This window comes from Leuciscus leuciscus (genome assembly GCF_965113295.1).
Source record: "Leuciscus leuciscus genome assembly, chromosome: 22".
Lineage (NCBI taxonomy): Eukaryota > Metazoa > Chordata > Actinopteri > Cypriniformes > Leuciscidae > Leuciscus > Leuciscus leuciscus.
The window spans coordinates 5,293,627-5,310,110 of record NC_138746.1 but is presented as its reverse complement, the minus strand read 5'-3'; the positions used below and the strand labels follow the sequence as shown (position 1 = coordinate 5,310,110).

The 16,484-nt window shown below is 37.3% G+C and overlaps 1 protein-coding gene across 2 annotated transcripts in view; it reads right to left on the bottom strand.

Moving 5' to 3' along the window:
* mdga1 (MAM domain containing glycosylphosphatidylinositol anchor 1) overlaps window positions 1-16,484 on the bottom strand; it is a 204,117-nt gene that overhangs the window by 16,867 nt on the left and 170,766 nt on the right. For both annotated transcript variants that reach the window (XM_082153308.1, XM_082153307.1), the window contains exon 16: window positions 14,050-14,180. In XM_082153308.1, coding sequence (XP_082009434.1) covers window positions 14,050-14,180 — 131 coding nt within the window. The remainder of the gene's footprint in view (window positions 1-14,049; window positions 14,181-16,484) is intronic.

The following is a 16,484-nucleotide window of genomic DNA, read 5'->3' as shown; positions in this document are numbered from 1 at the left end:
ATCTCACTTTATTAACCAATGTATTTGCTGCTGACCATCAATGATCTAATTAAAAATTACTAATAAGCAAAAATTACTTTAGATTAGATTTAGAAATAAGAGTGTTGAACTTCCTTCTCATATATCCTATTATACGCTACATATGCTCGAGCATCTGACTATATGAGGACATGAACTTCATCTCAAGAGCTGTTCATTGTAAAATTATAAAAACTTTTTTTTAAGGAATATGGCCATTTTCCATTGATGCTTTAATTAAAAAAAGTAAACTTTTGTTGTGTTGTGCAGCACTTTGTTTGTCAAATTTTTTTGTTAAATATAATTGTATAAAATTTTTTAATATGAATCAAATTGTTAATGTTTTATGGCTTCATTTGATTATCACTTTATTTCTGATAAGACATTTGTATTAAATCATGAATCCAGAAAAATGTAAACAGACAACACAGAATTTCTGAAAAAAATGTAATTGATGTAAAAAAAAAATATATAATTAAAAAGATTATAAATAATAAATTGTTAATGTTTTTTAAATAGATAGGGCCCTATTGTTTACTTTTAATAATTGGTTGTTGATTTCAAATAAAAGTCTTCTGATTACTGAAATGTAATTTAACCATTAAAACGGAATCTAAAAAAATAAAAAATAAAAATAAATAAAAATACAAATATATATATATACAAATGGAACTTGGGGGAAAAATAAAAAGGAATTTAGGAAAAAATAAAACATTTTATGGAGCCTTGGTATAGCCTAAATGTTTTTGCATTTTAGCAGAAATGTAGCCACTTATTGTATTTCCAATGAGCCTGATTTGTTGTTTTTAGATCACACATGTACCCACCTAGAAATAGACTTTATCAGTTCACATACTTGACCCCAGGTGAAGATGGCACACTTTACACACTCTTAAACCCTGTGCGTTCATCAGCACAACACACAGACACACCTGAAGCATCACCCCGGGCTCCCGTTGTGCCCAAATGAACGAGTGGCTCCTCTGAATAAATAACGGAGGCTGATCGGGATCAAGGGATGAAGGGCAGATAGGTCATTTGATTTGCCTTGTGTGTGTAAAGCAGTTTCTCTGTCTGTGCTAATTGACCACAGTGGACGGCGGGTGACACACACCATCATTAGGCCAATGTCGAGCAGCACTCCATGAGCTTTCCTGCTCACCTGAATTCATGCATTACTACCACCCACCCTCAAACACACACACACACACACACACATGCTCATACAAACAATTTTCACTTGCCGAATCACAAGGTCATGCATAAACACGATCAGAGGGAACACACAAAAACACGCATAACTTGCACAAAGAGATCTGGCCACAGTAATTGGTAGGCGAGGCGATCTGTGTGTTTTCTCTCTGTTCGTTAATGCAAATGGCGAGCACAGTTGACTTTAGTGGGTTGAGCTCATTAAGGGTATGACAGACCATTCACCTCTCACACCGGAGCTCAGATGCCAGAGGAGACAGAGAGAAACAATTATGTGCGCCGTCTGAGAGGCGTAGGCATACAGAAGCCTCTCCAGTGTTCATTATTGTGTGAGGAAAGAGAGGAGCAGGAGAGATGGAGGTGAATAACAGTTCAGTCGTTATATGTTTCGTGGAGCATAAAATAGTGAAGTTACACAGAATATCAATGCTGCTCTTTTCAGTGACCCAGAGGATGTCAAAAAGTACCAGAAAAATTAAGATGTTTTCATTCATTAACAAAAAATAAATAAACTTTGGTGGAAGAACTGAAATAACTGTTTAAATTACTGAGTATGAATTCAACTCTTTACACAGGAAAGTGAAGACTTTTAGATTCTTACAAATGAGTTAAAAACAAATGTTTTTTTATTTATTTTCATTTTTCTATTTATCAAAGAAAAATTCTAATTATATATAAAAAAAATCATGGTTTCCACAAAAATATTAAGCAGCACAACCAGCGTATGGCAGGCTGTGGCGGCCGCCTGGTCAGGTCAATGCAAGTTATATATTTTTATTGCAGGATTAATAAGTGTTATAATACAATGAGTAATATATCATTTGTATTGTTAACTAAAAAAAACGAATCTGGTTGTTATTTTCATGTAATGTAAGTTCAATGCGCTGAATGTGATTTTTCAGCGTTGAGTTTTGCAGCCAATCACAGGGATTTCTGTGATAATGACCAATCAGAGGTGTGTAAGTGAGAATCTGCTCAGTATCTCTCAAAACGCTGAATGAACAAACAGACAAAGTGGAGACACGATGTAAATAAATAATTCATTGTGCAGTTTTGACAGAATCATTGATTAAAATTGTTTGCTCATTGATTCATTGAATCATTGATTTTTTGCACGCAATGAGTTTCCGCTGAACTGACAGCTTCAGTGATTATAAAGGACGGCTGTCTAATTTCATTCGCAATTTGAAGAAAAGTTTTTTGTTTTTCATGAGACTTTGTGACTTTACCTACATACAAAAGATGAAAATATTTTATAATAGTGATTGCTTTCACTAATTTAATGTCTTTTTAGATTGAAAAAAAGCTTGTTTTCCTACATCACAAAACTTTTTAGGGCCAGCTTTACTAACAGCTTGTGCCAGCGGAAACCCTCTTTAGGCGTTTAAAAACTTACTGAACTAAAAAGATTTACTAAGGACAAGCAAATTAGCGAGTATTTAAAAGAATCATGCAATGTGATTTACTAAGGTTTGACCTAGTCAATTTACTGGTGTTTGCACCCCAAAAAAGCATGTCTTAAACCAGACGCTAACTAGCACTGCTCTTGGTAGATTGTGGAAATGATCCGGCTGCGTCTGTGTTCTTTAATGTGTGTGTCATCGGTAGAACTTTCCACTCCCATCCGCGCTATTTTGGAATTGCGCTAATTCGCAATTCCTGCTAATTTGCCCTGTTTAGTAAATCTGGCCCTTCATTTTACAAAACAGGAAAATCTTAAGGATGAATAAAAAAAAAAAAGTGGTCATCACATTAAAAATAATATTTCAATTGTATAATATTAAGACTTTTCAGCTTTGAAGTGCTGGAAAAAGTGTGAGGTACTTGAAAGTGGGACCGTCACGTCGAGGGAATAATGAAAAAAGAATTTGACAGAATAATTGACTTTGGCCAGACATACTTGAGCTCATTTTGAAAACTCTTGACTCTTGATTTCAGATTATAATCTGAGCACAGTTTGAGACACTATGAAGATCTCTGCAGAAGATCCATTTCCCTCCATTAATTCCCATTGCTGTCTAAAATAAACGATTGAAATATTCTTCTTTTTTTTTCTCCAAGGGGAAAAACATGCAATTTTTTGGGTAAATACAGTACTTCACTGAAAGTGGAAGGAAGGAACGGAACGTTCCAGGACATTTGCTGAAGCCTGTGATTTTGCTGTAATGGAGACTCGAGGTCCGGTGAATTTCATCAACCAATCACTATGGAGAGTAGCGCTAGCAGAGAGGCGAGAGGTGAGGCTGATGGGAAATTTCGAGCGCACAGAGAGGAGAGGTTAATGGATAACAAACACGACAAAGAGCTGAGAGCATCAGCGGAGAAACCAGCCAGCGATAAAGAGGATAAAGAGAAAAGAAGAGATGATGAGGAAAGAGCTTAAAGGGCTGTGTGAAAATGGATGCTTTTCTCTGCTCCTCTCTCAATCTTTTCAGAAAATCATAATTAAGCAAAGCTAATTACCAGCCCTCCCTCGCTCCCTGAACTCCTCCTTTGTAAAGCTCCTGCGCTTTTGTCATCATCTTGTTTCCCTGTTGGCATCTTTCACACGGCCGAACAAAACGTCTCTGCCTGCGGTGACCTTTTCCATTAAGACACGGAAAAGGCCTTAAGAGATGTGTAAACTGTAAACTTAAGAATAGATTTTGACATAGTGGTGTTTGCCCGTGAAAAAGTCGCTGCCAAGATGCTAGAGTGTTGTGGGTGGTTTTTAGTACATTGGTATTGCAGTTGCTAGGGTATTCTGGATGGTTACTAGGTGGTTCCCTACTGCAAGTATTAAGAGCCCACCCTCAAGTCTCTATGTCTCATGGCTCCGGTTCCACCTTTCTAAGAAATTAATACTTTTATTCAGCAAGGATGCATTTAATTGATCAAATGTGACAGTAGAGACATTAGAATGTTATAAGATTTCTATTTATAATAAATGCTGTTATTTTGGACTTTCTGTTCATCAAAATAATCCTGGAAAATAAACATCCCACTTTCCACAAAACTGTGAAAAAGCAGCACAACTGTTTTCAGCATTGATAATAATCAGAAATGTTTCCTGAGCATAAAATCATCATATTAGAATGATTTCTGAAGGATCATGTGACACTGGAGACTGAAGAATGACGCTGATAATTCAGATTTGCATCACATGTTAAAATATATTGAAATAGAAAACAATTATTTTAAATTAACAATTAATAATAATATTTCTAATCAAATAAATTCAGCTTTGGTGAGCATAAGAGACTTAAAACATTAAATTAAATTAAATTCAACTCAATTCAATTCACATTTATTTCTATAGCGCTTTTCACAATACACATCGTTTCAAAACAGCTTTACGGAAAATTCTGTCCACATTACAATTTAGAGTGATCTGTTATCAGAGGTAACTAAGTTATGTATTTCAGAAATGTACATACGAATCACAGTTAGCTAAAAATGTATTCATTTAAACAATGTAATAATTTAAGGCAGAAACAATAAGCTCATTAAAGTAATGAACACTTGTTTGTTAACAAATTATTATGACTTGTAGAAAAATTTAGCATTGGTGCATGTTGATTCAGAGTTTGCGTCATCTGAAGTCATTTTATGAAAGCATAAAAAATAATAGAGACCCTAAACTTTTTTTTTCTTTTTTTCTTTTCTTTTTATGCTCCCCTATATGAAAATGATAGGTTCAGTCACTTAGAAAAGTAATATCACACCTCTCCTCGATTAGCATGTGTGGCCATCACAGGTAAGCAATATGATCACGTAAACTAAACAATGTAAACAACAAAAACACTACGGAACTGCAGGATATAAATCTTAAAATGTATTTAAACTACAGATTAACTATATTCCACTGAGACTGTGGTAGTAAGCGTTTATAGTTGTGTTAAACAGCCCAATAGCAGGCAGGTGGCATTTAAGAGCTCTATAAAAGAGAACAGCTACACTGAGCATTTACACGTACAACACCAACTGGTCTTAACTGCCATTTAAGTCCATGTCATGGATGGGGAGCAATCAAACATACACCAGAGGAACACAAAGCCGGAGCCGTACCTCACATTCCCAGAGTTTATGAATGTAAGAACATGCATACAAAAAACACACACAGTTTCTCTAGCCTTGAATTTCCAATATGCTGATCATTCAGTGTCAGTCCTACAAGGTTAAAAACTATTTGGAAAAAGACCTACGCAGATTGGGCTAATTTTATATAAGAAAGTAGAATACTGTAATAATCATCAGAGCTTCTCATCCAGTCACATCAGATATGGCCATGGCTGTAATCTTCCAGACTTTAAACGGACTGTACGTTCCCATGCCGTTAAAGATTACAGCGTCTTTTATCTTCTATAAAATGGAATTAAAAAGTAACGAGATCCCGAAAAGAGATCCCATGTGTAAAATTCTTCTCTCAGTGGACCAGGTTCAGCCTTTCATCCACATAACTGTTGTTGTACATTATGAATATGTGGATGTTGATCAATGAGAAGACATAAAAAAAAATCAAAAGACACACTTACACGTCTGTGTCTGCAACGTGTTATGATAATGTTTTAGTGATTGCTCTGAGTGTTTTTTATATTGAAAAGAGGTTGCACATAGTTGTTACGACATTGCAATACCTTTATGTAAGGCTTACTGAACTAAAATTGTATTATTATATATTATAAATATATATTCTATATTGTAAATTTGTTTAGAATTATATTTGACAATTATGAAAATGATTCAGTGTAAAATGAACTGAATATATACAGGGCTAAAGGCACACCTTAAGAAAAATGTGCTGTTCACTACTGCAAGTGTATGATTGCAGAAAAAAATATATGTTTTTTTTTACATTGATTATCAGATTTTGTGTTTTAAAAAAATCATAAAAGTGGTTTGTTTTGTTTAGAAATCCTATAAATGTCTGAGGTGGCAAGCATGGGGCAAAAGGCACAAAGTATTGATACAAATAATTTAGCTAAAATAATATGTTTTAATATGTCTAAGTTAATACTTGCTCAAACAATCCTTTTTAGCTAAATTTTTACTACTTTTTGTCAAATTAATTTTTGTTCAATAAATATACCGTCATTAAAATGTTCATTTTTAAAAATACAGAAACAAAATTATTTTAAAAAGTACAGATTCTGAAAGCATTGAGTGAGATCCCATGATAATTTAATATAGCTTTATAGTAGTCACAATAAATATGATATTTTATGATATGATAGATATCATATTTTTAAATATAATGGTTTCATTATAAATATGGTGATTATCTCTAAGGTGGACAGACAACTTAATATTATTAATGAATATTTCAACAAATTGTCAGCCAGCTGTTTATTATCATGTGAATTACTGTGCCTTTCACCCCAACAGCAGGGGCGCCTTTTACCCCAAATACCATACTTTTCCATGTTCTTTCCGTTAGTGGAATAACTGTTGTTTTAATTACCTTGAAAAAAACCTCAAAAATCATTAAGACATTAGTTTCAAAATATACATTTAACAATTTTAGCGATTCTCATTTGCTCCTTAAAGCAGCACTCAGTAGCTTCGGGACTTCTTCGCTGTATTCTCGCTTTTTGCTCGCAGGTTTCTCTCTAGAGCTCCCCCCACAGCTTCGGAATAGATATTTGACAACACTGTCGTAAAAACTCGTTGTTGATTCTCAGACACCAGAGGCTATAGATCAACGACATCAAAGCAGATGGGACGTTCTTTAAAACGTCTTCTTCATTCGGGTTCGGACAGCGTGAGGGAGCGCAATAATGACAGCATTTTAGCAGATTTCTTTTGGCCGTAAAGCAATTGTTTACATCGCGAGACCTGATATCACGCGAGACTTCCTGACGTAGCGGCCGGCGGTCCGCCGGCTCAAAGTTGCAAGTGCGTATTTTCCGCTCACGGGCACCAGGGGGGTGCGAAACGACCACCATTCAACCCGAAATAAGTAATATAACCATTCCAATGACTCCGAAGCTGTTCAGTTAAGGTAAAAAAAGATACTTAGTTCACCTTTAAATCTACAACATAAAAAAAAAAAAATCAAATATTGGATCAAATTAGTGCAGAATCAACTTTGCACTGATGCCTGCGATTGCATCAAGGATCAGCCAAATTTCCACGTGAATTTTGAAAAGCAGATGTTGCTTTGATGTAGATGTAGCAGATGTTTTGGAAAATGCTGCGGCAAGTTTTTGTGCAATCTAGTATTTTAGAGGAAAATAAAAATTAAAGGCGCCTTTTACCCCCGGTGCGCATTTAACCCAGTTGTACCTTATATATTAATTAAGAACCAGTTCTCAAATCCCAACCTTGTTTAGCAACATCTCTCAGAGCTCTTCTAATGCTGTGAGGTCCATTAGATCTCTGTTAAAACCCCTCGGCTAGCACATTTAATGGATTCACACAGTCGAGTAAAGCTTTTGGATAAAGTAACGCTTTTGTGATTCTGCTTGATCCATCAGGCTTAGTAATGGGTGAGACGCCTCATGCAACGATGCAAAGACACACTTCCCTTTTCTCTGAGATTCTGTGGGAAAATGATGCTAATTCATCTCGGCAAGCCTCCACAGTCACACGGCAAGAGTCAATGGAAGAACAAAGAGGAGGTGAGGAGAGAGAGAGAGAGAGCAAACAAACAGACAGCAGAGAAATACGGCTGTCTGCCGGACTTGTCAACTCCTACTGTCCAGGAACGCCTGGATTGGTCTTTAGCATCGATTGATGGAGGCCAACTAGGGCCTGGGTGAAAAACAGAGGAGAGGTGAGGATCTGTTTACCTCTTCAAGTGTCAAATACGCTGCATTAATGGGGGAAATGAAAGAGTACAGAAAGAGGAGAAACACTAAAAAGGGGCTTTTCAAAATATTAACTGAGAGCCTGCGAGGAAAAAGAAGGAAAATATCCGTGAACAGTTTTTCCCGTTTAGACAGCTAGTGAAAAGTGAGAGGTGGACAGAATTGGCCAATTTATATATATATATATATTAGCCTGGCTAACGTCAGACCACATCTCATTGAGACGTGGTCTGGGAACCATATGTTCATTTTCTCATATTTGAGGCGTGGTTTACGAATGCCCAGAGCCGTTTATTGGGCGCTACGAATGTCTATCAAATGCGCCTGTACGTAGCTCATAGCCAATCGTTTCAATTATACCAGATGACGTATGTAGAGCGGCAGAAATTCGATGAGGAAGAAGACGAAATAAACTTGCGTTCTAAACTACTTAGAACACTATCTAAGGCTGCATCGAAAGGTAACTTCGCGTCTGATGCCATGTTGGATCCATAGATATAAACAAACTGCTTCGGTGTGTCGCATAAATGTCGTCATCGTCTTGCTGCTCCCTCCCCGTTCTGTGATTGGATCCCTTTTTGAGGGGAAAATCTGGTCCATGGTGTCCAGGCTGCCTAGCAGCGTGAATAAAATCGCACTGCGCTCAAGGCAGCATGGGGAAACCCAGGCTATATATATATAATAATTTTATTACTCATTCTGTAGAATCAGAAAGAGTATTCATTATAAAAATGTGGGAATTACATTCTAGAATGGAGGATGTGTGACATCAGACGTATTGTTTTTAGTTAGAATAACCTCCACCGAAAAGACTGGAAATGTAAATTAAGTAAATAGTTCGTTTATTTTGATTTCATGTTGACTTGTTCATGTTCTTATTGTTACTGATTCATCAGTTCACATTATTTAAAAAAAATCATAATTTTCCCAAAAATGTAATAATTTTCTCCACTTATGAAACAACTTTTTTTGCCCACTGTTGTAAACCACGTGGGTGAGGCAAAACAAAATTAATAAATAATAGCACAACCTATATTTCCACAACCAATTAAGTCCCTAAGGATAAACTCAAGCCCTGTCCTACATTGTTTCCCACTGAATATTCAGCTTCACCCGGAAATTTGTCACATTATAGAAGTCAAATGCTCTGCAAACGCAATTTCTTGTTGTCTTTAGGCAGTAGTGTATAAAGAATGAGGGTAGCTCAACGAGACATTAAAATAATCTGACAGGACCAATGAGCCCAAGCTTAAGTGTGTCCCATTTACCTCTAAACTATTTTTTCCCCTGAATTATCTGTCTTCATTTCCTTTCCTATTGCATGAGGTGTTCATCTTTTTCTGCCCTTCTCTCTCAGTTTTCTTCACAGTATAAATCTGCTTTTTTTCAGCCCTGCTCTTCAGCTCTTTCAATTTGTCATTTTCTCCCTCCAGCACCTTTTCTCCTCTGTGATGTGCCCTAAAACGTCTCCTGGTTTCCGCAGCTGTTGTGGTGAGAGCTCAACTCAGCAGAAACACGGGTCCAGAGGAGAGCGGTAGAGCACGACTCAGCGCTTCCTCAATCATCCCTCCATAGACTCTCTAACCACACACAAACACTGACACTGACACATATAGATATATCACACCTGCCAACTAGGACTGCATGAAACAAGCAAAATAAATAAATAAATATATATCAATTAATTTACTGTAAATTGGACTAAAAGGGAAGCATCATTTCAAATAAACTGCCAATGTAGTCAATTAGATTAAAAATGTTCAAAACAAAATACAGTAAAAATAGAAATAGAAATAATCCACAAAATAAACACAAGGAATAATGAAAACCCTCTACAATAAGGTCTAGGGGTGGCACGGTTCACAAAACCCACGGTTCGGTTCGTATCACGGTTTTAGGGTCACGGTTTTCGGTTCTGTACGGTTCTTGTTGTTGTTTTTTCTTTTAATCTTTAACACTCCAAAAATTTACTTCAGCATATGATATATAGCTGAATTATCTAATTATTTATTTATTTATTTCATAAATGGGGTGTGTTTGCAAAACGCAGCTTCTCATTTCCCGTGGGCTGTGTCGGACAGTTATTTGTCACCACTTTTTGCCAGGGTTGATATTATGTCCCAGCACGGATGTACCAATACAAATAAATAAAACATTTCCAGTTAACTAGCAAAGTATTCGTTTCGTTCGTTTGTTAAGAAGCAATCTAGCGCTGAAATGTGTTTTTTTTAATCAAGTGATCAAGGTTCTCGTTGCCGTTGCGATCAGTGGCGCTGATACAGTGTTCTCGTGGCTCGCGCACACACCGCAGCGGCCGCACATTCTTCACTCAGACGCGCGCTTCAGTCCGTTGAGGAGACTCTAGGCTACTCTATTCGTTCCGATGAAATCACAAAACAAAATTCATACAAATCTGTCCCTGCTTGATATACAACCGCTGATAAACATAATCGGTTTTGATGAAAAAGAAAAATATATACGAGTGCAGATTAGAACTCAGAACCTTTGACACGCTTGGCAAGTTCTGCCACTGGACCATTAAAGTACATACCGGTACGTGGAACAGTCGATCTATGTAGCCTATTTATTCACGTGAAAAAAACAACATATAGCCTAGTGGAGTTAATCTCATTAAATGTCTAAGTAAACCCAGTGTACTATTTAAATCGATTGCTGGACATTGTAATGTTATTCTACATTTGTCTGATTTATGATTTAGCATTGTATTAGCAGTAGCACGGGCACAAGGCTACATTGCGCATGCGTCGAACCGTGCGAACCGCGCGACGCACACACGCACCGAACCGAGACAAGCGAACCGAACGGTTCGGATGTTTTTTCATGTACCGTGCCACCCCTAATAAGGTCCCATTAGTAGGGGTGTGACGAGACGCTTACTCCACGAGACGAGACGAGACATGAGATTGGGTTCACGAGAACGAGACAAGACGAGATTTTTACACAATTTTTAAGAAATCCTCAATGATGAAATATATGAAAGGAAAATAGTCTTTTATTCAACTGGAAATCACAAAATGCAAAACAATTTAGGTGCATTTTGAAATCAACTTGTAATGAATGTTATTTTACTTCTATTTTAATTAATTATATGCAGTAAAGGACATGCAAACACTGCAAAATGTTTTGCTATAAACTCTACCGTCTGGCTTCTCCCCTGTACGATTTCACATGAGAAATCTAACTCCTTTCCACAAATCGAACATAAAAAAAGAAAACAGTATAAATAAAATAAATATAAATAACTGAAATAACACTTTAAATGCAAAAGGTAAGTGTGTATCCATAATCAAAGTACTGCTCTCTCAAAACTACAAGTTCAAACAGAAAAAAAAAAATTCTTCAAGCATGAAAAAGAGATAAATTAACTACACAGAACAGCCTAAGATTATGGTCATGTTCTTATTCAAGAATATAAGCATGTCGACGATTTCTGGCAGCAGTTGAGACCAGTGCCGGCCCGAGCCTTTTGGGGGCCCTAAGCAGAATTTGATTTGGGGGCCCCCTCCCACCACGCAGTGTCACCTGTGCTTGACGATTATTGACACAATGTCACGCTATAATGTTACATTATAAATGAATACAATGAGGTTATGTATTAATACAAAATAAATACTTAAAAAATAGATACTTAAAAAAGTTTTAACTTTTTCTTTACTCTTTTACTAACTCTTGGAAACTTCTGAAAACAAACTGTCACAAAACATATTAAAAAAATTATTTGCAAAATATCCTCCAACGTTTTGCAACACTTTGCAGTTTGAATGATGTCTTGTATGAACATGACGGAGTATGTTTTTATGTTTCCACTGTTCGATCGCGCCCGCGACTCACACACACACACACACACAAACACACACAACATATTCCAGCTTTGTAATCTTCCACTGTGATTTTTCCAAGCACATTTTTGCGCGTGTGAAGAGGATGATTTTTTTCCGTCGATATTGGAACGTGAGTGAAGTACAAAGCCTATGATAAAGAATAGTTTACCATCCAAATCCATCGCGAATGTTGAAACATTTTGATTCTAATGAGAGAGAGCCCAACGCCGCTTACTTTCACTTTCGCTTTAAATTATTTCGTTTTGGCTTGTTTATGGTTATTTTTTTATTCTTGTTCTGTTCTGAATATCATTACATTTATAGGATAAATCATTGATCAAATCAAATTTTTGTGACATGGCTTAACATTACCGTGACTTTGCGCACAAATTGTCTATGCACGCGAGGTTATGCGCATGACTCAAACACTGGCAGACACAACAGCAGTTGTAGGCAGGTATATTGATCATGAAATCTGAATTTTTTTGTCTTGAATTATTAATCCTTTCATTCATTTATGTCACTTGTTTAAGTTAATTAATAGGCTATGTAAAAAAATAAATTTAAAAAAAACTCAATTGGGGGCCCCCTGGTGGCGAGGGGGCCCCAAGCAGCCGCTTAGTTCGCTTATGCCTCGGGCCGGCCCTGGTTGAGACCTTTGGGCAGGGCTGCCCGATATGAGGAAAAGCTGCGATGTGCGATAACATTGTTTAATATTGCGATGTCGATATGACTTGTGATATGTGAATGTTAGCTATACTGTTCCCATGTCTTAGTGCTTTAATAGGTTCTTTGCGTGATAGGTCAAATGTTTATTACCTGCCTGGTTCAGATTACACTATTTTAGCACGATTTTGGCACGATCCGTTTCGTGGAGATTCGGACAACGGGCGTCGGGACGCAAGATTCGATCGTTTCATTTCGTATAGTGTGTTATAGTGGGCGATAACCTACGCGTCTGCGATGCTTCAGGACATCACGACAGAAAGACTAGCATGTTTAATTTTAACGGTCCTCCACGACGGGTTGAGTGCGAGCGAGAGTGAGTGTGCGCGAGTGAGCGTGTGTGTGTGTGTGTTCATTAGTTCATACATTAAATTACATTAACTAACAATGAGAAAGGGCTGAGTTAAACTAGTATAGTTTTTGCTTGCTGTGTAATAATTATTTGAATCTTATCAAACTGGCAGCTCAAGTCTTAATTAAACAATTTAATAATAATTTTAAAAGAAATTTATACCTGTGTGATATTACGCTGTAGCCACATTGGACCAGCGGTTTGGAAAATGGATGGATGGATGATTCAGCTGCGGGCGCCTTCTTCTAATCAGACTCGGGAATTAATTCGGTGTGCGACTCTTACAGTGCATTATGGGTATTATGTAGCCGTTGAGCGTTGTGGGATTAAATGAGTGCACTTGATAACGTCCACTATTATTTCGGACACCACTTGGGGATATTTTGGGGATATTTAATTTAATTTTATCAATCAATAAATTCCTCTTGAAACAAACTTTGTTGTATTATTTTAATTTAATGCTGTGAAGCTGCTTTGATACAATCTGTATTGTGAAAAGCGCTATACAAATAAACTTGACTTGACTTGACTTGACCACTACAAAGGGTGGTTCCTTCAAATAGTGCCTTATTTAAGGGTATAGGGGGCAATTTCAGACACAGCATTAGTTGTCATTCTATGTATTTGCCTGTGTTCGAGTCAGTTTCCTGTTCTGTTGGTTATCATCCTCAGTGTATTTAAGCCCTTGGTTCCATCAGTTCATTGTCTTGTGCTACAGTTATGTTACTTTGTAGTGTTTACAGAGACAACTTTTGATTTTAATAATGTATTACTAATACTTTTAATTATAATTAATTGAGATTAATAAAGGCTTTAGAAGTATTTTTCCTTTTTAGTTCATGTTAACTAAATAATGTTGCTTTAAAATATAGTATATATATCATAAATATTAGATATTTTGTAACCATAACTTATGGTTAACAAAGGCCACGCACACAAACACGCACACACACACACACACACACACACACACACACACACACACACACACACACACACACACACACACACACACACACACACACACACAAACACAGATCAGGAGAAAACACACTTGCACACAGACAAACTTTCATGCCCACACCTGCACACATACAGTACACAGTCATACCTGGAATGGTCCGCTGGGATAGAGCTCAGCATCCGCCTTCCTCCATTCAGGCCCCTGGTGTCCGGAGAGGGTCCAGACAGCAGAATCCACAATGGCAATGCTCTTCACCCTCATCAGAACATTGAGCGTGCCTGCAGACACACATAAAACACAGCAGAGTTTAGAGAAAACGGTGGCATGATCTTTCCCTGGGTTTTGCTAACACTTCTGGTTCTGGACTTTAGACTATCGGCATTAAGTTTAGTCTACTTTGCAACCTAGGCTGGCCGTAATAATGCAAATATATACATATAGTATAACTTCATGGTGAAAAATGAGACATGCACAACATTTATGAAATTAAAGTCTTTTACACATTTACTCAAAAATCACAAAAACACTGAAAACAGTAGATCAGTTATTTGAGAAACCGCATAATCTCAATCAATCAGACTGGACCTTGGAATCGTGAGATGCTCTTGCCATTTTTCTGTGCAATAGACTATTTTTCTGTGCAATCAATTATTGCTTACAAACAAACGATCAGGATTTGACACAAATTATGATAGATCATTGCTTCTGCTCTAATAAGACCCCATTGACCCGCCACTGATGTCAGTAGATTTCTCGGAGGCATTGCACAAACCCTGATTACACTCCCGTGACAAATATAAGGTCAAATACATGACCACTGATTATCTTACCACCACAGCACGATGCACTGGTGTGGTTTAAAATATGCAAATAAAAATACTGTAAAACTCGTGATTGCGTGAATTATTTGAAATGTAGTAAATAAAAGTCAGCGGTTATAAAGTTACAAATGTCAAACATTATTATTTAAAGAGCCCGTATTATGCTTTAAACATTCCTAAATTTGTTTTGGAGATTTCCTACAATATGTTTACATGCATCCAAGTAAAAAAAACAAAAATGCTTTTGTATCCTACATTGCACATCACCTCATTTCTCAAAGTCTGAAAATGGGTTGTTCGAAGACTCGTTCTCTCTAAACCCCTCCTTTCCACAAACCTACTCTGCTCTGATTGGCCAGGTGGCCCAGTCTTTTGTGATTGGTCTACCACTTACATTGAGCGTCAGAAATAAAACTCCTATTACCATATCTGAATTTCAGCTCCGGAGTCTTCCTCAGCACTGTATACACAGTGATATACGAAAAGTAACAATCGCGCCGATTTTACTCTATCAATATGAGCCAGAATCCTCATTCTTTTGCAAAGTGGATTTGCATCTTCTTCTTGACATTTTGACATCATGAACCAAACTCTTCTAGCCTCAGCTACAACTACAGTGTTTGATGTTGTTCATGAGCAGCCAATGAAGACCATAGGCTGCTATTATGCAAATTTACATAGGTTTGTAACAGGAAGTGAGACTGGAACTGCTGACGACTCATTTCGGCAATTCAGAATCAGTTCTGACTTTTAGGAGGCAATAACTTTATTTGTTGTGCACGCTGATCTTTAAAACTTTGCATTCACAAACAGCTGTATTACACACTGAATGAAAGATAATATAAAAAAAAAAAGCATAATAGGGGCACTTTAAATATTTTTTACATTTATTTTCAAGCATTTTTTTGAAGTTTCGCATTATACGCTTAAGCATGTGTTTTCAACAACCTGTTACACATTAAATTATGTTATAAATTAAAACAATAAATTATGATGAAACTCATTTGTCCATTGCTTAATAAGGAACCAGTAGCCGCGTTTCCACTGTCGGGCCAGGGCCGGGCCGTGCTAGTGCGTGCCAGGGCCAGTCGCGTTTCCACTGTCACTTCCGGGGCTTGATAGGGGCTTACTCGGGGCCAACGGCCAGGATTTCTGGCCCGTCGAATACCTTGGGCCAGAGCGGGCCAGCTCGGGCTAGAGGAGTGGTTACGAACAGAGGCGGAGTTTACCTGAGTCGAGAGACGGCAGCGCCGGATAATTCTGTCAGCATTAAAGACTTTTAAAATAATTTAACTCGCGTTCATGTTTGAATGCCTTGTGTTTGTGATGCAAAAGACTATGCGCGCTAACCGTTACCATAGTAAACATAGTAAACGCTTGAAGATACGCATAGTAAAAAAACATACGCTTGAAGAAATCCGACCAATCATAAAGGCTATCACAGTCATGTTTTTATTTTATCTGTCAGTAGCCCACGTCTCGTCTCTTTATACCGGACTATCATAAAATAAAGCAACTTTTTTTTCGGGAGCTTCCTCTGTGCAGAAACGAGGACGTTATAAAATACATCGTTGCTGAACTTGCTAAGCTAAGCATTCAGTGAACAACGCTTCAAGTTCGGGAAAAAATAAAAAAGTTGTGGGCGCAGTACAAGGCGATTAAAACGCACAATGGACAAAGCGGTGTCCAGAGAAGGAACTTTCCATGGTTCGACTTGATGGACGGTGTGCTGGGTCACCGTCCATCTGTTAGTGGAGAGAC